Consider the following 25,637-nt stretch of genomic DNA (forward strand, 5'->3'; position numbering starts at 1 on the left):
TATGTCCATTTTTAATTTATGCAAGCTTCTCATCACTGCTGTATCTCTTTCAAATACAATACCGAAAATTTAACAGGATATTTTTCTTCAGTGGTTCCCAAATGTAATGGTCAATAGGACATGACGTCATATATTGAAAAGCGTCATTGTTGGTCATATGATGTCATATTTTCTGGCACACGAAATGCAACCATGAAAAACTACCGGCAGCAAGAGGGTTAAATACCTTATACGATCATCGGTATGAACAGGATTTTCGTTAATCAATTTTCTGTATTTATGATTATTTTTTTTAACTTGTTTTCAATAAAAACAAACGATTTTTTTTTCACTTGGCTTCTGAAGCACTTTTTTTTTTTTATTACAAACAATTAATCTATCAATGTATATAGGAACAACGTACGTCCCTCCCCCTTTTACATAATACATGTCCATTGATACTGTACTTGAGTCGTACAAAATTTGATACAACTTGAAGGATTGACCGAAAACAATAAAATTACCTTTTCTAAGAATGCCTAGTACTTCCTTCAACATTGAAGTGTTTTTATTAAGTTTGAATTCCAACCACTCAAAGATATTGATCTGAGTAGATACTACTCCAGTAGCAAATAGTACAAAGAAAACAAAGAATTTCCTCGTATACATTTCTTTTGCATATAATGTTCGCACTGCTTACAGTCGTGTTTTTTTCTGTGATCTCTTCCAAATTCGATACACAGCTGTACTAGTATATATTTACACGCAATATCTTAATCAAGCTACATAGATTGTTGCATTCATTGGTGTTTTCTAAATATCAATATTTGTTGAAATAAACATTATGTTTCAAAATTATAGAATAGGACAACAATTTGATATTCAGTGGGGTCCAAAAGGATATTTTATCTAAGAAATAATTAATTTCACCTTTGCTGACACATATTTATCCTGTATATTCTTGTGCATTATATTCATTTTCATCCTGTTTTATAAATTATTTTTTTGTTCTTATCAAGCCTGAATTTTCATTTACGTAACATCTTTCTTCTACCCCTTACCCCCTCCCAGCAGAATATCAAATTAAAATTCCATTAACCAACTTTGCCCACAACAATAAAGTATCACAAAATCATGCGAATACTGCGTAAAATTGTTTGAAATATGGATATGCTAAGTTTTTTTCTATGCTGTCTGTTAAAAAAATTTGAACAGTTACACATAATTAGCAATGAAAAAAAATGCCCAAATTTAATATACTAGTCTCTTTTTTATATTCGTCCCATGCGAAAATATTCGTCGTATGCGTTTGTGCTAAACACATATTCACATATTCTTATCATTACGATATCTTATAACCATGATAAACTATGAAGTAGAAACTAACTGTTTTAACATGTGCATTATATTTTGGCTTTAAAAACCATTTGAAAATTAGCCACAATATGCATGTAAAATGGTACTATTTTCAACAAAATAAGTAGCAATAGCTGCTTTATGGTGTCATATTTAGAACAATGAATGGAAAGGGTAGAAAGTGTCAAAGAGACATCAACCCGACCAAAGAGCTTAGTGTTCAGACTAAATTTGTTTGAATTGTTTCAGATTTTGTCATATTTTTGGTTTTTAAAGCTTGTTTTTTATGCACTGAGTTTGCTCATTGATGAAGGTTGTTGGCTGTTGGATAGTTGTCTTGTATGCAATCATACCACGTCTCCTTATTTTACTTAAGGATTACGATGTTTAAAGTTCCTTGGGATCGGAAGAAGTATATTGGCTGTAACAAGTTAGAGTTTTGAGACTTCATGAAAGATCATTTTCAAGTGGAAGTTAGACGTGGTGTGTAATTTCTTATGATTATGCGATTCTCATGATTGAGTAAAGTAGTCAAACGAGTCGCGTAATCGTCATATCATGTGACCGTACTCGGGTTGTTCAAATATAGTTCTATAAACGGACTGATTCCGGGGGGGGGGGGGGGCACTTCAATACTTTATTGATAGGGGTGCAGCTGAGTTTCTGTTACCCCACCCTTTTCATATAATTTAGATTTTAAAAAATGTACATCTTTTCATATATTGCGAAGATAAAAATGTTACCTTTTTCCATATTGTGTAGGTTTCGTTTGGTGTGTTATGTAACAGTGGAATACCAAAATGCCAAAAGAGAGAAAATTGGTTGGTAAAACACAGCCGGGAACACCAAATAAGATGACAGACGAAGTTTTGTGAACTTTAATGACCTTATGGTATATTTCTGGTAGTTTTCCCGACCTATTCACATATTTTAAAGCCTTAAAAGGTGACATATTCAAGCGGCACGTCATATCACCTTCTATATAAGAGGTGGACCACCCAAGACTGTTTCACACAAGTCATACACATATAGAAAAACAATAATTCGTAATTATTTATTAAAACATACACAAATATGTTTCAGAATAGTTACAATGTATGACAAAACATGATTACTTAAAAGTGGTTTTCCTGTTTTTTTCTATTCCATTCTATATTTTGTTTTCATGATCAACTATACATTGATGTATTCTAAGGAAATCAAAGTATCTCAAATTTAATAAATATAAAGGACAACATAAATAACTAAAATAACATTTTAGGTAATGTTACCACAAAAAAATAAGATTTGCATTTCTGAACACATAATGTTAGACATTCAAATCTTTTGTAAGTATGTCATGTTAGTACGTGCTATAATGTTTTAATCAAAGATTTGTTGCGCCCTTAACAAACTTTTGGTCTACAGGATCAATTGGTTTGATTGGTGCCATTTCATATTCTCCCAACTTATTCGAAGATTGTCTTATAAATCTTTTCTTAGGGTCAATGTTGACTAAAGTGAATGCTCCTACAATACAGCTTATGAAAGCTGACAGAAAAATAAAAGCGAGCGGCAGTGCTTGAAATCTCAGAGCCATCGGGTCAAGGGTCAGGCGTTGTGATTGAGTGTTATAACGACTACCAATTCGTCCAAAAAAGCCGATCACCACGAAACCAGTAAGAGAAAGGACTCCACCTGCAAAATCAATTAAAATTTGTGAACTACAACATTCGAAATAGTAATTATAAAAGTTAATTTTTAGTTATGGATATTCTAAAATGTATTTTTTCAACTGCAAAACAAAAATGTTTCACATACATTCATCTATTATTTTTGTACTTGTTTGCAAGCTTTATTGCTTCCTTTGGTGAACTAAACGCTGAAGGTCAAAACCGACAATCGAGACTTAAAGCGCCTATATATTTATATAACATTCTATACAAAGGGGAATAGATAAACATTCATGGATAAAAATTCTCTTCTTACAAGTTCATTCAAGGCTCGTATGTATAAAGCTACTGAAGTTAATATTAGTTCGGAACGGACTGATTTGTCTTTACGCACTTGTCATAAGTCAGGAATCTGATGTACAGTAGTTGTCGTCTGTTTATGTAGTTTATACGTGTTTCTCGTTTCTCGATTTTATATAATAGACCGTTGGTTTTCCCGTTTGAATGCTTTTACACTACTAATTTTTGGGGTCCTTTATAACTTGCTGTTCGGTGTGAGCCAAGGCTCCGTGTTAAAAGTGTTATTTGGACGGAGAGTTGTCTCATTGGCCCTCATACCACATCTTCCTTTATCTATGTCCTACGATAAATCAGTTCTACGTTTGGTTGTATGCATATCAATCCAGATCCATTTATACTCGCGTCTCGTACGTATGAGCATAACGAAATTGATAACTATATTTTAATAATAGAATTGTCAGTTATATATCTTCGGTCCGTTGTTGCTTTTGTTGGTTTTTTTTTTTAATATTCTATGTAATAAAAAAAATATTTAAACCTATCAAAATACTAAATAACTGGACAAATAAAAACGTTTTAAAATATCGATTGTACTGGACACAAACAAGAGAAATTCTTTCTTAAAAGTTGTTACGTTTCTAGTTGTCAGATAAGTTTTCAGTTACCGACAGAGAATGTATATTAATGTCGCAAGCAATATAAATGATAAAGTTATATGCTTAGTATACATACCAGCTATGCCAGTGAACAATAGAACAGTCATTCTGAATTCCCTTCTTGGTTTGTATATAAGTAAACATATGGCTATTATTGTTGCCGTAAAACAAAATAGTCCCACAATTATCATCAATCGGACAAAATTAATCCAACCTGAAAAAGGAACAGGAAAATATCTTTGAATAATAAAATGAAATAATATTTTGCATACAGTGTATAATTCGTTCCAAAAAAAATGTATGTGGGGAAATGGAACAGAAAGAATGTTTAAACCTTGATTTTGTTCGCGAAATGCAGATATGGGTAAAAGCAAATTTAGCGAACACGTCAATGACAAAAAGCACACAAACATGGTCTAAAGTGCAACTTATTATTTTTAAAAGTAAACTTGCACCATTCAGTTTGATGCATTATTTTCTCACTGTGTTTAAGACCCATTTGTGGTTTTAGACTGTTTTCTGCTCTTATGTCGGGTTGTAGTCGCTTTAACTCATCCGTCATTACCTAAGGAGGGGACGCTACTGTCACGCTTTAGTGATTCCCTATATAATCAACTTACCACGAAAGGGGGCCCGGGCCCTAGAGCCCCCTGGATCCGCCTATGACACTTCACAGAAAACTTAAGGTAGATGAGGTGTCTAAATTATAATCTATAGAATTTTTTAATACTTTGTCAAAATGTAGTTTATATATATCGTGCTTTTCAAGAAATAATTATAAAAAGAATGGGTCACGGGGGCTTATTTTCATGCTACTCGGTGTTCAAAATTGACAGATTTTGTATAGATTATGAATGGAAAACCCAATTTTCTGTAATAAAGCGTAATCTACACCATAGAATTTTGAGATAATATATGAGGATATAGCTTTAATAGTATGCTTTCTGTTAAGAAAAAGAAAAAATGCTCCCACCGGACCCGTTTTCTTGCTACATAATAAAATAGGTAAATTTCTAACACATTCTGTAAACGTACCTTTATCTGAATTATCTATCCTTGCATTTGAGTTGCCTCCCCTTATTTGGCAAAAAAAATAATCAAAAAAATAGTTTTGTGTTTTTTGTAAATGCAACCATAAATATTATAAAACATGTCATTTTCTATATTGAAATGAAAGTTCTTTCACATGAATTTCCTACAACTCTCAAAATTTGCACATTCTATTAAAGATCTAGACCCTTTTTTTCTGGTATTTCCAAATCCAAGATGGAGGAAGACACCCTATCTACCTTAAGATTGTAAAACATGAACCATAAAAGGAGCCGGTGAGGTTAAACAATGGCGATTGGGGGGGGGGGGGGGGGGGGCATTAATTTATTTTCGCTATGGTTATCGTTAAGAGCAAATTGAGTGACGTTGCAATACCGCAGCCATCATTTACATTTAAATTCATTTACGTAAACAATTTACTTTGTCATATAGTATACTACTGTCAATGATTTTTTTAACGTAATAGAAATTTACCTGCTGTGTTGGCAGTTGAGACTAGACAAACTCCGTCGTTACAATCTACCATTTTCCACAGGCAAAAATGAGTTTTAAAGTCACCATGTCCTTGCGTCCACCAATTTATTGCTGTGGCACAACTTAGAAAAATTACGGCTAGAATAATTAAAAACAAATTAAATTGATGTTTTACCGGCTCCAAAATTCGTGTTGCCATTTTGTTTTAGCTTTATATTTCAACTGGTTTTATTTAGAAATGTTGTATTATTCTTTTGTTGTCAGAGCTAGAATAATAAGTTTAAGAGGTTCTCTGTGGGTATCAATTGAAGCATTTGTCAAATTTTCCAAAAATATAACTGTCGGAAATTATTTTAGAAAAATATTTTAGAAAATAAAAAAATAAAAAATTGAAAAAAACATATTTATATTACACTTCACATAAAGGCTAAATCAATCAAATTCAATTTCATTTACATTTATTCAAATTTGATTTATTTTATAACTATCCCCTTGAAGGTCCTTATAAACCTTTTATATCCTGTTTCAATGGATCACGGGAAATGTCTACTTAGATATACACGATATACATGTATATGTATTTATCTTATTTTAGTTAATTGGGTTTCATAACTAAAAGTTTATCCCTTCTGTGGACCTCATAAAGTCTGAACTTCCTGCTTAAACTGATTATATTGCATGTAAGACTAGTAACGACTTTTATTTATTTCAGGGTAAAACAATAACTAAAATGAATCCGAGGCGGATTTAGGGGCAGGGTGTCCCCTTTTCTATAGGAAAAAATGGTTGAGAAGGGGCCCTCTCTTAGGCAATCAGTACCCCCTTGTAAAAATGTCTGGGTCCGCCACTGAGAGCACTGATTCAAACTCCATACCCCCCCCCCCCAAAAAAAAAAAAAAAAAAAAAAAACCAAACAAACAAACAAACAAACAAACAAACAAAAAACAAACAAAAAAACATCTGAAGTAACAAGTGAATAGGATTTCCGTGGGCACATAATTTTTTGATAGTTCGGAAAGCAATATAAACCTTTGCGAGCAATAAACGAAAACGTGTCTAAATATATAAGAAAACACTCCAATATAAATTTTCTTTAGGGATTTGTTATTTCAATCTTAAAAACGTGAATAGTTTTAGGTTCAGGAAATTTACAATACATGATTCATATTTTGATCATACCAGTACCATAGCACTGTTTGCATGTATACATTGTATGTAATAAAACAAACTGGGCTTCAGAAGGATTCGGAGTCATTCTAGTACACATTTTGATTTAAAAGGAGTCATAGTCCTTCTAGTACAAATTTGGCGATTCTATTACAAATTTTTGGTGGGGTTCGTGTTGCTTAGTCTTTAGTTTTCTATGTTGTGTCTTCTCTACTATTATTTTTCTGTTTGTCTTTTTATTTTTTTTAGCCATGGCGTTATCAGTTTATTTTCAATCTATAAGTTTAACTGTCCCTCTATAATTATCTTTCATTCGTCTTTTGGATTCAGTAGGATACATGGTCCTTGTAGTTTCAGCGTCCTTTTGTACAAATTGAAATTCATTAGGATTATTGGCTAATCGTTGGGTCATTTTGGGACTTTCAAAGGTTAAGACGATGTACACTTCGTCTATGGCAACAGACATGTGTGATTTCATCCATCCTGTAAATAACGAGAGTCCATATCAAGCGATGTCCCATTCTCTTGATATGGTCAACACTGACAGGATTCATCTGACATTAACCTCATTACAGCGGATGACCGTAAGGGCATTCCGGTGTATTGCTATGGCCTAGATTTCCATTAGGTAACATTCGTTTTGGGTTTTTAACCAATCTATAAACATGGTGAATACGTAGACATTATCAAGTGCAAATTAACATATATTCCTTATCGCTTGTTATAAATTCCTTTCTTCAATGAATACTCATCAAATACTTTATGAAAGAAGATAAATTAATAATATTAAAATTAAAATGTGTTTTTTGTGTATATACATATAAGTAAAAAGAATACACGCATGCTGCAGAATATCACAAGAACGTTTGCAATCTTAAGGAACGATAATTCTGCCTGGATTGTTAAACATTTTTTACGGGAAAATACGAATGCCTACTCAAATCCATTCTATTAGAAAAATCGAATTGTTACACAAGAGTGTCGAACATGCACTTGCACTGCACTATTATTGATAAAGTAGAATAGAATGATATACAAATGCATGAAAATTATATAGACATGTAACTTATTGTAATATACAAGTATTAATATAATATATATAACAATAAACCAGAGAATGACTTGTATCACTACACTATAATAGTCATTACGGTGAAGTTGAATTCCCTCTCATTAATTTATCATCCACGCACGAACTTGTCCAAGAAAAAATTATATCTGAAGAGATGTGATTTTTTCTGAGACAAGCCTTGCTTGACGAACCATTCACAAGAACTTGCAGTCCTCCGAGGTTCAGTACTTAAGTACTTTGATTTTTATTTTACACAATGTTAAATTTTCCGTGAAGAAAGTTGCTTCTCAGATACAATAAACAAGCGTTCAACTATATGTACAGAATGACATTTGAAATCAATTAACATTTGTATTGATATTTATTTTTTTCGCAAACAAATCACTGCTTTATAAATTAAAGATACATTTATAGTTCGAATAGATAAAAACAAAAAACGCATACTAAGATAATATTTTAATTCAAATTTTCGGTAAAATCAATGGTGTCTGGCATTTACAGTCTGATATATCAGCTACTAATACAACCATGGAACAGTGGGAACACGCAATGGTTTCTTCTGAAATAAAATACAATTTATAGTACATAAATAAAGTCAATAACAAACAATAAGACTCATATAACATAAAATCCAACAGTAAATATAGACGGAAAATTAAGACGGTTTTGTTGATACAAAGGACCGACGGACGCACACATGTACAATGTACACGCTGGTCGGCTTATATCCGCTTCAAAATACATGTATATACGTGTATATGATTATATAGACTTCGTCTAAAGCCCCAGTCAGACTGTCACGTTTTACTACGTTATTTTGAAAGCTAGGTTTCACTAGGTGTGTGCTACGGTCTTATCACGTTTTGCTACGTATACATAAGTACGTGTAGACCCACGTTTCCACCACATATTGATACGTTTTGAAACGCAGTCAGCACGTTTTGTTACGTTCTGCTAAGCTTTGATACGTCTTTACTAGGTTTCTACTTCGTTTCAATTTTCGCTACGTTTGTAGTTGAATTTTGCAAATACGGGGCAGGAACAAATGATCACTACGTTTTTTAACATTTCTTCTACGTTTCGATACGCTTTGTTACGTATACTCCCGTTTCGCTACGCTTTCAAAACGTAGTAAAACGTAGTTCTTGAAACGTGACAGTGTACTTGGGGCTTTAGACAAGTCACGGTATATATAAGTAAGGATTATCCGATAGAGAACGTATTTCGTCAAGTTGTCACACGTTAAGGGCATATATACGAAACAATTAGAAATCATTCGTTGATTTATGCTTGAAATTTTGGTAGAGGGTCAATTTCGATGTGAACTTTTGAAATATGCAAAGAAACATATACCTTCATGACTTACTTTTTGAGATAATTTGGTTCGAAAGCATATTTGAAGGGAAAACCCTGAAATTTCATAAAAATGGGACTTTTAAGGAAAATTACAATACTTTTGAACGAACAGTGTTTTTTGTTAAATATTCCCTTGATCCATGCATGACATGACCATTCTGTAACAAGAGCAAAGTTAAACCAAATTATTATTTTATGAATTTACATTACTATTAGCGAAATACAGAAATTGACAATATTTTTACGTCTATTCAAAAGTGCACAAAACATTCGATCGTTGATTTTTTGGGGTTTATAATTGCTTCTCGTTTTTGTTAATAGATAAGACCATTTGGTTGTCCTGTTTGAATTGTTTTACAATAGTCATTTTTTGGACCCTTGATAGCTTGCTGTTTTTTCCGTACTTTGACCTATAATTGTTAAAGTTTTGCACATTGTGACTTTGATGAAGAGTTGTCTCATATGCGCTCATACCACATCTTCTTAATTTATATACATTTTGTCGACATGGCTACGTACACGTTTTGCTTAAAAAATCCCTAATTTTATCTTAACTATTATTTTAAAATATCAAAAATATCTTTAATTCTTTATAGTTTTATTGCAATAGTTATCAAAGGTACCAGGATTATAAGCTAATACGCCAGACGCGCGTTTCGTCTACATAAGACTCATCAGTGACGCTCAGCTCAAAAAAGTTATAGAGCCAAACAAGTACATAGTTGAAGAGCATTGAAGACCCAAAATTCCAAAAAAAATGTGCCAAATACGGCTAAGGTAATCTATTCCTGGGATAAGAAAATCCTTAGTTTTTTTTCGAAAAATTCAAAGTTTAGTTACAGGGAATTTATAAAAATGACCAAATAATTGATATTCATGTCAACACCGAAGTGCTGACTACTGCGTTGGTGATACACTCGGTGACGAAACGTCCACCAGCAGTGGCATCGACCCAGTGGTGTAAACAGTTATCAAAGGTACCAAGATTATAATTTAATACGCCAGACGCGCGTTTTCGTCTACATATTTATAAGACTCATCAGTGAAGCAAGTTATTTATGAAGCATATGGTAGGTAGAACTAATTTTTGTATCATAGTAATAATTAATATTTACTCTAATAGTACTTTTCCGTACATACTTGTATGTGTATAGAATTCTTCTTACAAAATGATGGAATTTGAAATATCTCAGGATCTATAGGCCCTGCTGTAACGTTCTGGTACAAGTTAACGGTCATAACAAAATCTGAAAAACATGAAAATGATAAAGAAGGAAAGCAGAAATGACTTACTTCATTTCAAGTGAAAGATCGTATAACAATCGTCTTGAAATCCGATATATTTGTTTTAATCCTTATTTTTCTAAAACTTATTTTCAGATTCAAAAGTAGGCATACAGGAAAATGTGGGGTACACGTCAAATTGGCGTCAAATTGACTCAATAAGACAGAACCACAACGAGACACAAAACCCAAGATGCATTTTTTAGAGGTGACAATACGGTCTTTAACAATAGACCAAACTTGCAAAGTGTCTCACCATTCAAAATCTCCATATCTTAATGTTGTAATTAAAATCACTATAAACCCATTATGACTCTTAAAGAAATTAGTACAAATTGACTGGCATTTTTTTTCCCTGCTTAGTCTGTTTTATTTTATATATTTTCCGGGAATACTATGTCTTTGTTTTTATGTTTATCGTGGTACGTGTTAGTATCACGTGGTTAGTATCAAACCAGATTAAAATAAACTAGAACACACCCGTGATATCGCGGGTCCGTGACTGAATTAAAGTATATAAATATGCGCAAGCCTTATTTCAGTATTATTATTGTCATCTGATAAAGTCATGCTGATTATAAGATACACAGTTTTCTCTGCTTTCAAATCATCTTTCTGTTTGAACCCGTCGAACTGGAACTGTGATTAGTATTCGTTTTGTTATCTTAATACTACAATAGGTAACAATTTGACAATGGTTGATAGAATTTAGTAGTGTCAACCCTGTGATTATGACCAAATAGCATAGTCCTAAATACACCATTTGGTGGTGCGCCTGTCAGATGCGGAACGTACAGTTAAGGTAATAGGTAACAGGTGAATATACTATTGGTACCGGTATCGGACTCGCCACGGAACTTCTTAATTATTGGCAATATTAATTACTTGGAAAACAAAAGGGCCTGGAGTGGTGTAATTTTTAATCTACACCTTTGTACTATATTAGTTACATATAAAGTTGAATTCTTTGATTCGTCGTTTTTACGTGATGACGGCTGACAAATTGGACCTCGTTATTTTAGTATTATAGATAAGGGATAGTATCGAAAGCAAAGTCATCAAACATGACACAACACAGCTTCTTTTTATCAACGTTCATTTTTTCCGACTTTCGAGATATTAAAAATATTCAAGCTGTTTGTTTTTTCTTTACAATAACCAGAAAGAAGTCTCGAAATAAGTATTGATATGGAGTCACAGGCACTTGTTTCTATCCATACGAAGGTCGACTATCCATATAAATTCTATTTATATGGATAGTCGACCTTCGTATGGATAGAAACAAGTGCCTGTGCATGGAGTATTTAGATGCTAGTGAACTCCAACTTCTACTGTTTACATTACCATATGTAGGTTTATCCACTAGTGCAGATGCCGAAACCGGGATACAGTCTTTTTGTGTAAGTGTGACTCGATGTATGCTTGTATTCCCAATCTTCATAAACCAGACATCAACTGGTTCGTTGATAAGCATTTGAGAACTGAGGTGTGAAGCAGAATCTGAAATCCAAAATAAAATACCCTATAGCAGGCGTTATACATAGATGGGCGTTTTTCAATAAAAACGTACTTTCTTGTCCCAGCCACTTTAAAAAAAAATGTGTTTGATCTTTGCAAGTAATTTGTGCAGTCAGTACATTGAATTAGATTTAACATTTTTAAGCAAAGACACAGTTTATTTTTTAGAGGGATTGATCAGATATTGATTCCTGAATGGTCCAAAACAACCAAATTGGCATGTCCCTAGACCGCCTGTTCAACATTCATACTCTAAAATATCGTAAAAAAAATGTAGAAATAAATGTTATTTTTACTTAATACAAGTTCTTTAATAATTCAAAAGTATGTTTAGAGCCAACATATTTTAATAAACAGCTTTTAACATAGGATTGTTAATTTCAGAAGGGGTGTCCCTGACAAAATGTCCACTACGAAACGAAGTCATTAAAATTTGCTAATAAACAGTTTTATAAAATCAATGTAATTTTTGTTTGCAAGAGATATAAACATTAGGGTCTTACAAAAGAAGTGATGCTTTTACAACGGCAATTAAATTGTTGGTAAGAAAAATTCAGCACATCAAATGGACCAGAGTGATACCGTATTTTTGTTAATGTCCACTACGAAACGGGTGAAATCTCCTTCAGTATCTGGTTTCAAAATTATGAAAAAAATATCAGTGTACAGCTTTATACATGCTTTGATGAATACAGTCAGTCTTGTTACTATTGCGATATAGGGATTGTAGGGAAAAATAAAACATGTGAATATGTCCGCAACGAAACGGTCGCCTAAGAAACAAGTATGGGAGAAAAACGTTTCGTAGTGGACACTACCACTACCATACAGTCTTTTTTTACTCTTTTTTCAATAATATTCGTGCAAAACAAATAACAAGGGTTAGTTTCGTGTAATTTGTATTATGTTTGTATTAACATAGAATAGGGTTGATGTCAACTATGAAACTTTCTGTCCACTACGAAACGGTTTTGTCACCTACGAAACGCATCAAAATGTCCACTACGTAACATAACTATCATTTTAGAGAGTATTTAAGATTGCACTTTTTGTTTACAAACAGGTCTATAATAGAGGTATTCAAAATAACTCTTGAAATTAAACTCAAGTTGATTTTCCATTTTTTTAGGTCTGAAAGTTACGCTTTTATTGAAAAATGCCCATATATATGAATATGAAGTTAACCGTTATAGGCGAATCGGTGGCGGATGCAGGGGGCGGGCCCCCTATTGTGGGAAATATTTGGTTGATTATATAGGGAATCACTGAAGCAGTCTGCCCCCACCTTTTATGTAAGTTTCTGGATCCACCACTGTAAAAGTAATGAAGAAACACCATACCGTTACCATCACTAACAACAATTAATTTGAGGACACGTATGTCTTCTTTTTACAAACGTGTAAGAATAGTTGTTCACTGTGCAGATAATTTGCATGGTTGACTGTACAAATTGCAAGCTATGTTTTTAGGTTGTTCAGTGAGCTCTTACGTGAAAACTTTCGTTCGGCATGCAATTTAATGAAGATATGTACCAAGTTTCAGGTTTAAGTGACCACAACTTCATGGAAACTACATAAACTATCATTAACACGGATATACCAGACAAACGAACGGACGGGCGACAGTATGGCAATAAAACATACTGCCCATTTCTATCGAACGCCAGCCAGATATTTAAAAAAAAATGTATAGTAAGGCAATGCAACTCAACGCTATTCTCCTGAGAAAAGGGAGGTCGATCAGATTACTCTGTCATTAACTTATATTAAAAACATTTAGCCAAAAAAAACCATATTATAGATTCAAACCTGGTACACAAGGTGAAGGTATATCTTCAGTTAAGTCTGTTGTTGTACAGTTCTTCCCCTCAATGGTCCATGTCTTTTTCTACGTAAGTCAAGGTATAAACTTTTGTAGTAAATATATATATACGGACAAATATTAAACAGGATATTTTTGTATAAAGATACAAAATTATATCATTAAAATATATGGTGTGTCTTAAGAAATAATTCTGTCTTTGTTTTATAATTTATATTTTAAAAAGCGTTATTAAGATATGACCATTTTCATGAAATCCAATCTGCAGATTGATAAATAAACTCAACTGAAACTGCGGAATCAAACTAACTATCGGTTTTTATGTTGATTTTTTTTTATATCAAAAGCAAACATTCCCCCCCCCCCCCCCCCTATAAAGCAACAATGTATTCAAAAACTCAATGTTGAATTTGCTTCCCCCTTGTATACACGCATGCAGTTACACAAGAATATGACGACGAACATATGGATCTTATAACTAATATGTAGATCTTAAACCAATCAAAAAGAATTGTATCTAGAATGACACATATCACTATGCTTATAAATGTTCAAATATACAAGACAAATACTTACTAAATTATAATCCATTATCTGTTTGATATGCGTTATAACAGGCTGATCGCCAGTCTCGTTTGTCACTGTCTGTACAGAAGCTATCTTCTTGTTTGGGAAGTCATAATACACTCTGTTGTCCACTTCACTTAATCCGTAAAAGTCGGCATCTATATTGTATTCTCCGACCACTTGGGCCACCGCAGATGTCCATTGTTTTGGTCCACAGCATCGTGAGAAGGCATGTGCCGAACAAGCAAAAAAGCCTATGAACAAAATGGCAGAGAATACTGCGGTCATTTTGTACATTGTTTGCATTGGGTGAATTATGGAGCAAGGATAAATTTCTGATGTTATAATAAGATAAATTTATCACAGATTTGTTGATTTGTATATGTCATTTTCTTTTTATCGCCCAATAATGTTTATTTTGTGTAGGTTTAAAAAGATAAAGCAAAATTGATATCGCATTGTAATATATTTCAACGACCCCAGCAGTATAGACAAACAGCTAATAATCGGAAAAAAAAGAACCGGAAAACTGTTTACTATGCAACTAAACTATCATAAAAGAAAAAAAAAACCAAAGGATATTGGGTTTCCATCCATGACACTAAATTGGTACACATACAAGCAAAACAACACAGAAAAGGCAAAATAACAGCAGTTTGCTGTTCTTTATCTCAAAGTCGTAATGAGGCCCTCAACACTGAGCGAAAGAATCATGCACCTCTTCAAAAAGTCGTAATATTATTGATCGGGTCGGTATTCAAAAAAGCTTTGCTACTGAATGACAAATATACCTTGAAAGATGGACGAAAGATGCCAGAGGGACATTCAAACTCATAGATATAGAAAATAAACTAACGTGGATTAAAAAGAAAAAGACCATCAGACAAATAATAGTACACAAGACACAACATAGAAAACTATTTAAGATTAAGCAAAACGAACCCAATCAAAAACTAGGGGTGATCTCAGGTGCTCCGGAAGGGTAAACAGATCACAGAAATTGAAGATTCCTGCTGACTTTCCTTATTTCTTTGTTCAGGTACTGTGGTCAACATTTTGAGTAGTTTGTATTACCTACAAGTACATGCATGCATAGTGCTTTAGTCACTTTCGTGTGAAGTTATGGAATAAAAAAAAATACACAAACACAAAACAAAAATATAACAGCCAAAAATCTCTAAAGTTCTGACTACTAGTATCAGAATTCAGACTTAAATGTCTCGGTATATATAAATGATATATATGAGAGAATTATTTTACCGTACATTTCCACACTGCACCACAACTGATAATACTAAATCGCTTAAATTTCTTGCACAAAACTTACGCATACTTATATTAACAATAATTCTGTAGTGACCCGTGTAAGCGGGTGCATATTAGTGTATACATAGATGTAATACCCACATAACATCTATGGTGTATAGCAGTGGTGGATCCAGAACTTATCATAAAGGGGGAGGCGCTGCATGACTGACCTAAAAAGGGGGGGGGGGCTCCAGTCATGCTTCAGTGATTCCCTATATAATCATCCAACTTAGTTTCATTCAATCATGTATATTACTAGTATATAGAAAGTCCCTGATAAATGGATAACATTGATTAATAAGTCCCAACCTGGTGGATTCCGTTTATTATGGGGGGGGGGGGCTTTTTTTGTCTATTCAGTTTGGACACCGGGGACTCCACTGTAAGTATTCTTCATATTTTCATTCTGTATTTTTAATCCACTTTTCTTTACAAGGATTTTAAAACTTTACAAACCAAATTCTTTATAGATTTATATAGAAGAAAACACAATACGGATTTCATTTGCCCGTCAGACATTCTTATATTGTAATCCTTATCACGTGTTTATTACTGGTTCAAAACTTTGAATATTGAGTGACACAGGAACCAGAAGATGCCAAATTTCAATCTTTGTTCCAAAAGTACTGAGAATTATCTGTGTTTTCTTCTAAATCTTTCAATCAATTTCACAACGGTTAATATCCTAAGGTAAAAATATGGTAGTCGACTTTGGTATATTTTTTACCCGTTATTGATAGGATTTCAAACTCCTGTGGTTTGAGTTAATTAATCTTTACTTTTTAAGAGATGATGAAAATAATGTCCAGATAACATTATTAGCATGCCGTCTGCTGAGGCACATGCAGTGCACTTGTTTAAACGTTGATAGTAGGTCTTCCCATGGATAGAAACAAGTGCATGAAGTGCCTGTATGCTGAGGGATGAGAATTTAAAAAAAATATACTAGATTAGGACATGTAGGATCAGGGTTTCCCCGGTATCAGGTTCCGTTCGCGCCCAATATACTATAGCACCCGTCATATAGGCACGTTTGCCTCGGAGGTCTGTTCTCACTCTATGCAATCGCACACTATTTTTAATCAAATTCCAGTTGAATTATCATGATTATTAAAAAAATCATGGTTGTATTCGTTGTTAACCACGTTGGGAACAAACCCTATATTTATAGATGGTGTTTATTAAACATGTTATACATGTTATATACCTGTTAAGAGGTATAAAATTATCTCTCTATAGAGGGGTATTTTTGTTAAGACTGGATATAAAGCAAAGTAGGGCAGCTTTGGCATTGTCTAGTTATGTTAGTCCGAGATTACTCTGACGTTCAACGGCTGTTTTGCCAGACAAGCTGGGGCCGTTGGACGTCAGAGCTCGTCCCATATCAAAAACTGGATATTTGCTCACCCAAAATAGATGCGCTGCTTCGTCGGTTCTGGTGCCGATTGAGGGCCTTGGAATTATATAAATCGGGCATCAATCTGTTCATTTTTCATTTATCTCTTCATTTATCATGTTTATGTAAGTTTCACCTACCTGCCAACCTTTATTTTTCCATATTTTAACAGTTTTCACAGAGACCCATCGATTTCTGCATTTTGACAAATGGACGTCAAGTTACAAGACAGTTCGTGGCCTCGAGACTCAAATATGCAAATATTTATATTTTTTTCACCTCCTTTATAGGAGATAGAAGCCAACCACGATTTTTCACCTCCTGTACAGGAGATTGGTATTAAGCATTTAGTTACGACCACGATAACAATCGGAAGCTCTCGAACTTGGACGTCAGAGTAATCTCAGACTAAGCTATAAACTATAGAATTATATATATGCATCAATAATTGCACTTAACAAAAAATTAGGATGCCCAGTTTTCTTCTAAAGTTACAGAACTTTCAATCTAATGTATACCTATCTGAACTCCTGATCAACAACAAAAGGGACACTTGACCCTCAATTTAATGTTAAATCTAACAAAAAAAATAATACAAAAATGCAGCTATACACTTACCAAAACTCGATAAGAATTACTGTATTTGTAAATATTGCAATATAGATCATGAAATCGTCATTTTGACTTCTTAGAACATGAGATTCATCTTCAATAAGTTTATTGGATTTAAAGGACAATTTCCTCATTTTTCATTTTTCTGTTTTGAAAAGCTACATCATGTACATGTACATTGTACTTATTATGTTCAAATATTCCCTGAGGTTTGAAGTTTGTTTGGATGAACTTCAAAACCCACTAATTTTAGCAACTGGGTGAGGTGAGGCTCAGGGGGTTAACTTTCTGTTATTTTTCAAATATTGTATTTATTATTTATTTTGCAGGTGATTTTACAATTAATTTTTGTGTTTTTTAGTGCCTGCACCAAAGTGACCCAGGTTTTTTTTTTATTCTAATGTCATGAGAACTGTTTTTGCTGTCTAAATCGCCATAATTTTTTCCAAGTCACATAGGTGCATGCAATTAAATTTTAAGAAACAATGGCCAAAAATTGTTATTTTTCCTTCCTTTGACGTTTTTGATGCCCTTTTACCCCCCTCACCTCACCCATTTTCTGAAGTTAATGGTTTTGAAGTTCATCCAAACAAACTTCAAACCTAATGGAATATTTTAACGTGATAAGTAACTTTTCAAAACAAAATTTAGAAAATGAAAAAATAGGGGGGCCAAAAACAGGCCTTATTGTACCTTGTACTTTCCCTTCTGGATAAAGTTTAAGACTAACTGACTAAGGGCATATATTTTTCTTACTTTTGAATATATTTCTTCATAATAAGATTTTTCTTTTCTGGACCATCGTAAACTATTTTTTGAAGTAAAAATATGTGAGTTGCCAAAATGATTTTAAACATGTTAAAGTACTATCTCAACATTAATTATCTATCGGTGATCTATATCAAAGTCAAAGGAAAACGTTTTAAACAGCAGATTTTTGTCGAGCCTGCAACTTTTGTTGCAGAAAGCTCGACATAGGGATAGTGATCCGGCGGCTACGGCGGCGGTGTTAGCTCACTTCTTAAAAGCTATATATTTTAGAAGGTGGAAGACCTGGATGCTTCATATTTTGTATATAGATGCCTCATGTTACGAAGTTTCCGTCAGTCACATGTCCATTGTCCTTGACCTCATTTTCATGGTTCAGTGACCACTTGAAAAAAAAGTTAATATTTTTTGTAATGTTAAATTCTCTCTTACTGTAAGTAATAGGATAACTATATTTAGTATGTGCGTACCTTGCAAGGTCTTCATGCCCGTCAGACAGTTTTCACTTGACCTCAACCTCATTTCATGGATCAGTGAACAAGGTTAAGTTTTGGTGGTCAAGTCCATATCTCAGATACTATAAGCAATAGGTCTAGTATATTCGGTGTATGGAAGGACTGTAAGGTGTACATGTCCAACTGGCAGGTGTCATCTGACCTTGACCTCATTTTCATGGTTCAGTGGTTATAGTTAAGTTTTTGTGTTTTGGTCTGTTTTTCTCATACTTTATGCAATAGGTTTACTATATTTGTTGTATGGAATGATTGTAAGGTGTACATGTCCAACTGGCAGGTGTCATCTGACCTTGACCTCATTTTCATGGTTCAGTGGTTATAGTTAAGTTTTTGTGTTTTGGTCTGTTTTTCTCATACTTTATGCAATAGGTTTACTATATTTGTTGTATGGAATGATTGTAAGGTGTACATGTCCAACTGGCAGGTGTCATCTGACCTTGGCCTCATTTTCATGGTTCAGTGGTTATAGTTAAGTTTTTGTGTTTTGGTCTGTTTTTCTCATACTTTATGCAATGGGTTTACTATATTTGTTGTATGGAATGATTGTAAGGTGTACATGTCTAGCGGGCAGATGTCATCTGACCTTGACCTCATTTTCATGGTTCAGTGGTCAAAGTTAAGTTTTTGAGTTTTGGTCTTTTTATCTAATACTATATCTCATAGGTCAACTATATTTGGTGTAGGGAAATATTTTATGATCTATATGTCAGTGGTACAGGTTTTATTTGACCTTGACCTGGTTTTCACGGTTCATTGCTCAGTGTTAAGTTTTTGTGTTTTGGTCTATTTTCTTAAACTATAAGCAATAGGTCAACTATATTTGTTGTATGGAAGCATTGTTAGCTGTACATGTCTGCCTGGCATATGGTTCAACTGACCTTGACCTCATTTTCATTGTTCAGTTAAGTTTATGTGACAGTCATAATAAAGCTTTATATTTAGGAGTATCAACATAATATCAATGATTAGTAAAGAAGGCGAGACATTTCAGTGTGTGCACTCTTGTTCTTCTTTTTGTCTGTCTGTCTGTCGGGCGTAAACATGTCACACTGTTATTTGAGAACAACTTATCCAAATTTCATGAACTTAACATAGTAAATTATATCATGTATATACATTTACATTGTTTATGTATTTTGTTAGCATGGTTAGCAAACTTGCATTTATATATATATTCATTGAATCATAATGTAATTGGTTAACACCCTAATATCATGAATATGCTAATTGACTTTTTGTTTTATTTTTCAGAAGAACATTAGATAATTCAGGATGATTTTAATTATTAAACTTGCTGCACTGATGCTAGTCATATTCCTGCCACCATCGTCAACGACACAGACGTGTGATGAATACCATTTCTTCAATTTAGAGACATCCGAATGTACTAGATGTAAAACTTGTCGACAATTTGAAGTCCTTTTCTCAGAATGTGCTAAATTTAACGACTCTATTTGTATTAGTCTTAATTATAAGAACACTAGTATCTTACTTCAAGATATCTCCAGCTTAGAATTCTGGTTTGACAAACTACCCAAAGACAGTAGCCTTAACACCAAATATAAAGGACAAGATGCAACAATACAAGTTCCTGACACAAAAGTCAACATAGCAAATTGGAAGACATTGTCATATTCTTTGACTGGTGTCCTTGGCTTACTAGGAGTTGTTTCGACATTGGTGCTCCTATATCTCTGGAAGAGGAGACAGAATAACATAAAAGAATATGATAATCTTCAGAACAGATTAGGTAATATATATATGATACATGCCTTGTACATCATGTACATGTCTCTTCTAGATCTGTTTATATAACTTACAATCGTGACAATAGAAGCAAGCAATAATAATTGAAATGCATGAATAAATATAAACATACAGTCATGTACATTTGTACATGAACATATTAGATAAAATAGATAGATGTTTATGTCAGAAACTTATCAAGTAGCAACTAACCTTGAGGCTCGCAACACAAGGTTATCAGAAAACTTAATAGACATTAGCCAAATCAACAGGACAAGTTTTACAATTAGGGTTTAAGCATGTTAAAAGTTTTTCCACAATTTTAATTAAGTACATTGAATATGGTAGTTGGATGACCTTGTACATGTACTATGTTTGAATGTGTGGGGAATAAAAAAAATCCCCCCATTCATGATATTGTTTTTTTTGTAGAATAATTCTTACATGCACAGGACCATGTTGTAAGTTGCATATAAAATATAAAAACAAGTTATAGTAATGTTAATCTATCCAGTGAACCAGGTTGTATTGTTTCTTTAATTATGGCTATATTTATACATATATATTTTCTTTCTTTCAATAGGGAATGCTGAACTTGGAAATGAATACGTAGTATTCAGTCGTTTACCTCATCACACATCTTACGATGAAGAAAATGTGAGTGCCCTCCTTCCAAGACCACTAACACGAGGCTGTCGTGTGATTGACATTAATGTCAGAAAATATTCTCGCTACTACCGGAAACGGTTATATAAGCCACAGAGGCGGCTTCTACCAGAGGGTGTTGATGACGTATTTGAATCGGAAGACAGCGCTGGATCTCGCAGCTTACGTCTCCACACAATACCTGAAAGATCTGACAGCGATATTGATGATGTTTTAAATGCTGACAAAAAATTAAGCAACACTTCCGACAAAGATGCCAAAAATCACGAATCTGTGAATGAAGCTTGTGTAAATTCAGGGAAAATGAGCAGTTCATCAAAATGTAGTAGATCAAGTATTGAACATGGTGAAGGATCTCAAAAAGATGAAAATGACAAAGATGGAAGTAACGTCTGTTTGAACAACTCTTGCAGTGACATCAAAAATACACTAGATTCAAAACAGAATAACCACAACACAGAAACAGAAAATAGGAAACACAGCTTGGTTAGTTCACAAGAAAAAGAAGATATTTAAACCTGTTAAATCGTGGAATAAATGAATAATATTCTGTAATGTCAAATTCAAAATGTACACCAACAGTCGTATAAAATTTACTACGCAATGTTCATTTAGAAATTATAATTAAGCTAGTTTTTTACACTTCATTTATGAAACTTTTGAAGACCTGTTAATTCATCAAGACTCTTTTAATTCTATTGAAGCTTGAACATGTTGAAGGGTTTTCAAAATGAATGATTTCCCCCTGTTATTCATCTGATGTCGAAAAGTAATAAGAAAGTTGTCATTTAAAGCAGGGATATCTTTTATTATCATGATTATTTCAAATAGATACTCATACATGTCATATAAAAATATCAATTTTAAAATATCAAAAATATAATTTTTTTTATTGTTACTCTACATGATTATTGATACAGCATAGCAATTAAGAAATACAGTTATTTCCCTTTTCCCAGTATGTAATCAGTAATTTTAAATAAACAATTTTTCACAGCCATGTTTTTTACCTAAAAGCTGATAAGTTGTTTGGTGACATTGGTCAATGTTGGTATTGCCTAATATTAAATATTAGTATGAGACCTCATTATAGAATTTGCAGAGGGTCATGCTCATGATTTTTATAAATAAACAAAGAAATAATGAGACAATTATAAATTACCATGATAACGGTTCTCTACCCAATGCCAAATTAATATGTGATAAAAAAAAAACAGCGTCAATGAAGAAATATTTCTGAGATTCTAAAAAACTACATTCACACTATTTTCTATGAAATCTTGATTCCTTTAAATCTGATGCAACTTTCCATATAAAAAAACATGACCTACAGTTATCAATTGTATTATAAAACTGTTATTCATATGATGAAAAATAAATAACAAGGTTGTGATTAAAAACAGGTATACATGTCATGTACACTTTTGATTTTCATAATTATTTATATTTCAATTCTATTCCAAACTGCTACATGTATAACTACTCAGATAAAAAAAAACCATCTTAAGAAGAGTGATAGAACAGAATCAACGTTAACTATACCTTTTAAAAGCTTTTAACCAAAAACAAAAGATTTTTCTTAGTCTTATTCTTACATTCATTAGGACACTGAGCTGTGTTTCACATGTGTTTCACCAAAAAACTTAAACTTATCATAAACATACTGAATTGTGAAAGACAGAATCAATTTTAGTTGTAAAATTTTCTTGTGAAATTAATTGTTTTGGTCTACCACAAATATTGTTTTATATTTGAATAATGTATTTATATTTTTGTTTTTTCAGTAACATCCATGTATGATATCATGAAAATTTGGGATTATATTAAAGAAAAATACATGTAGCATGGTTATGATGATGATTGTTATATATGTATATCAGTAAGAAATAATTATAAGTACATGTGCATATATTTTTTGAATGAGTATGATGAGTGTTCTCCTCAAGGCATTAAAGCCTTGTGGTACCTTGTGCTATATTTTCTACCATGGTGCTATCTTGGAAGATTTTATAATACATGTAGAATGTTAACATGGTTAAGGGGCCATGGTGCTATATTTTTTGGAAAACCTGTGCTTGAATATATAATATCCATAGTGCTATTTGAAAATTATGGGAAGAACACGTAATTATATACTTTTATTTAACATAGATACAAGTTTTGGAAACCATTAAAATGAAATTAAAGGCAGCTATATGTACGTGATATAAAATTGTCAAAATATATTTTTGGAATAGCAAAGGTAAAAATATTTTTTAAAACTGTTCCTGTAACCGAAACAAATTGTGGAAGTTTTGTTACTCTTAGTATTTGTGCTATATATATATTATATATTCAGTGGTGGATCCAGAGGGTATTTTGGGGGATTTGAACCCCCTCCATTTTTGATGATCAATGCTTTTGAACATGTTGAATGGAAACATATGGTTGGAATCCCCCCTATTAAAATGACTGGATCTGCCCCTAAAAAAAATAATGGTTGTAGCTTTATTTTATAGACTTTATTTTGTAATAACAAAGTAAATATAATTACATCATCTAACAATACTAGAAGCAATGTATAGTAAATGTGTTCAAGAATATGTGCAATACATAAGTTATATATGGTTCTTAATAAAGTGTTCATAAATATACATTTTATACATGTACATTTGTACATCATTTTACAAAAAGGTTGTATTTAGTATTCTTTTGTGCCATTTATTGTATTTATGTGTTCATCTATATGTGTTCTTAAACATAGCAGAAAAGACATCGAAAAAGTGTTAGTAGATACGATGTGTTCATATTAGATGTTGGTTGTATGTGGGTATTTGAAACCCTGATTAAGTTTTTGTAAATATTTATTATACAAGAATCATTTTTTTAATTTTTTTTTTTTAAAACATGTCTTTTTCATAACAAAACAGTTCCATTGAATAGAAAGGATTCTATTGCTCTATAATTTCATTTTATATACTGGTAAATTTAATTAAGAAAAAAAGTTATAATAAATGTTGATTTTGTTCATGCTAAATTTACTTTTTCAAAGCACTTGAAGCTTTAAGTGTTTAAGTGCCAGTCTTTGTGAGGATCAGTCAATTCAAATAAAAATTTAAACATTGTTAAGAAAATAACTTGAAATAAGGTTTGATATTAAATACAGAGTTATCTCCCCTTAAATGTTAATTTATAGTGGTGGTACATTTTAACGAATTTGCATCTTCTATTACCAGAACAGGAAATGAAAAAGAGAGTTATTTTCATGCATAACTACCTATATCACTTATATATATATATATATATATATATATATAGCTAGTATAAACTTAAACTAATGTAAACGTCAGTGGGTTTTTGTTTGTCATGTTTTCACCACTGCCTGAGACATACTGTCACTTTTATATATTTTTTTTTGTATTTATTTATTAATTGTATATGAATTTTAAGGTAGTAGAATGCTAAGTGGAATGAGGATACATGTTAGACACATTTGACACATTCCCCATTTCCATTCTCTATTTTAAAGATAAAAGGGGAATTTTTTTTTATTTTAAGATACTTAATAACTTATGCTACAAAATTGATTCTGGTTTAAATGGGTAACAAATAAATCCCCTGAAACTACGAAGAGATTTAAAGGTGTCTTGTATTCCAATTGTTTGTTCAGTAAACATGTACTTCCATATAAATTTGCATGTAAAATCAAGAAATTTTTTAAATATTTTAAATATTTGGCAAAAATTGTAGAATCTAGAGGTCTTTTTAGAACTCTTTGTCTCATTCATAGATCTGGAGTGCATTCTGCAGATTTCAAAATGCAAAAGTCAACTTCATTCTAAAATTAATTGCATGATTGTATAGGATAAAAACCAAATTGCTCTATATTTGATATTTGCTAGTCATGGTTTGTTGAATATTTAACTAGTCTTGTTGATGATAAGAGTATTTAAGAATTGTTTATGTTAGTGTTGGTAAAGACTACCTAGTCCAGAAAACAACTTTGGGAAAGGACAGTACTTCCTGAAATAATATAATATGATTTTAACAAAAAATAGTAAAGAAATACAGTGGTTTAATAGTATTATTGCTAAATATATACATTTAATACAGATAATCTTATTCCCACTGTGCTGGGCAATACTAAAAAAATGAGTTTTTGTCAATCTTATGATATGTTCCTTCTGGTTATTTAAGGTGGTACGTAACACAACAGGGAGATAACTCTGTAAAATCACCTAAAAGTGTTAATCACATTGTATTGTTAAGAAAGTATTAAGCTCCTCAATGTTCAAATATAGTGTTTGTCAAACTGCTATATATCCAATGAAATTTTTCCAAGAAAGTGTGTGGTTCAAGTTTTTTGAAATTTTTATATTTTTGTCAAGGGTCAAA

General features: G+C 32.5%; 2 protein-coding genes and 1 long non-coding RNA gene across 5 annotated transcripts; 1 reads left to right on the plus strand and 2 right to left on the minus strand.

The window, feature by feature from the left end:
• Window positions 1-2,375: 2,375 nt before the first annotated feature.
• On the minus strand, window positions 2,376-5,758 carry LOC143083318 (uncharacterized). The gene is made up of 3 exons (XR_012980633.1): window positions 5,468-5,758; window positions 4,020-4,157; window positions 2,376-3,012 (listed from the first exon to the last, which is right to left on the minus strand). It is a non-coding gene; the product is annotated as an uncharacterized LOC143083318 (long non-coding RNA).
• A 2,391-nt stretch (window positions 5,759-8,149) lies between these two features.
• Window positions 8,150-14,580, minus strand: LOC143081782 (uncharacterized). Its single transcript, XM_076257485.1, has 5 exons — window positions 14,262-14,580; window positions 13,673-13,751; window positions 11,691-11,846; window positions 10,203-10,309; window positions 8,150-8,265 (listed from the first exon to the last, which is right to left on the minus strand). The coding sequence occupies exons 1-5, from the start codon at window positions 14,556-14,558 to the stop codon at window positions 8,224-8,226; spliced, it is 681 nt and encodes a 226-aa protein (XP_076113600.1). The 5' UTR covers window positions 14,559-14,580; the 3' UTR covers window positions 8,150-8,223.
• Window positions 14,581-16,110: 1,530 nt separating this feature from the next.
• Window positions 16,111-24,139, plus strand: LOC143083319 (uncharacterized). Of its 3 annotated transcripts, none has more exons than XM_076259580.1 (3): window positions 16,111-16,250; window positions 20,103-20,601; window positions 21,181-24,139. In XM_076259580.1, exons 2-3 carry the CDS (start codon window positions 20,124-20,126, stop codon window positions 21,777-21,779), a joined length of 1,077 nt encoding a protein of 358 aa, XP_076115695.1. In that variant the 5' UTR covers window positions 16,111-16,250; window positions 20,103-20,123; the 3' UTR covers window positions 21,780-24,139. The 3 variants fall into 3 exon arrangements, with proteins under 3 accessions (XP_076115695.1, XP_076115697.1, XP_076115696.1); XM_076259582.1 differs by having other exon boundaries at window positions 16,111-16,183; XM_076259581.1 differs by having other exon boundaries at window positions 16,114-16,236.
• Window positions 24,140-25,637: the final 1,498 nt, after the last annotated feature.

This window comes from Mytilus galloprovincialis, chromosome 7 (assembly GCF_965363235.1).
Source record: "Mytilus galloprovincialis chromosome 7, xbMytGall1.hap1.1, whole genome shotgun sequence".
NCBI lineage: Eukaryota > Metazoa > Mollusca > Bivalvia > Mytilida > Mytilidae > Mytilus > Mytilus galloprovincialis.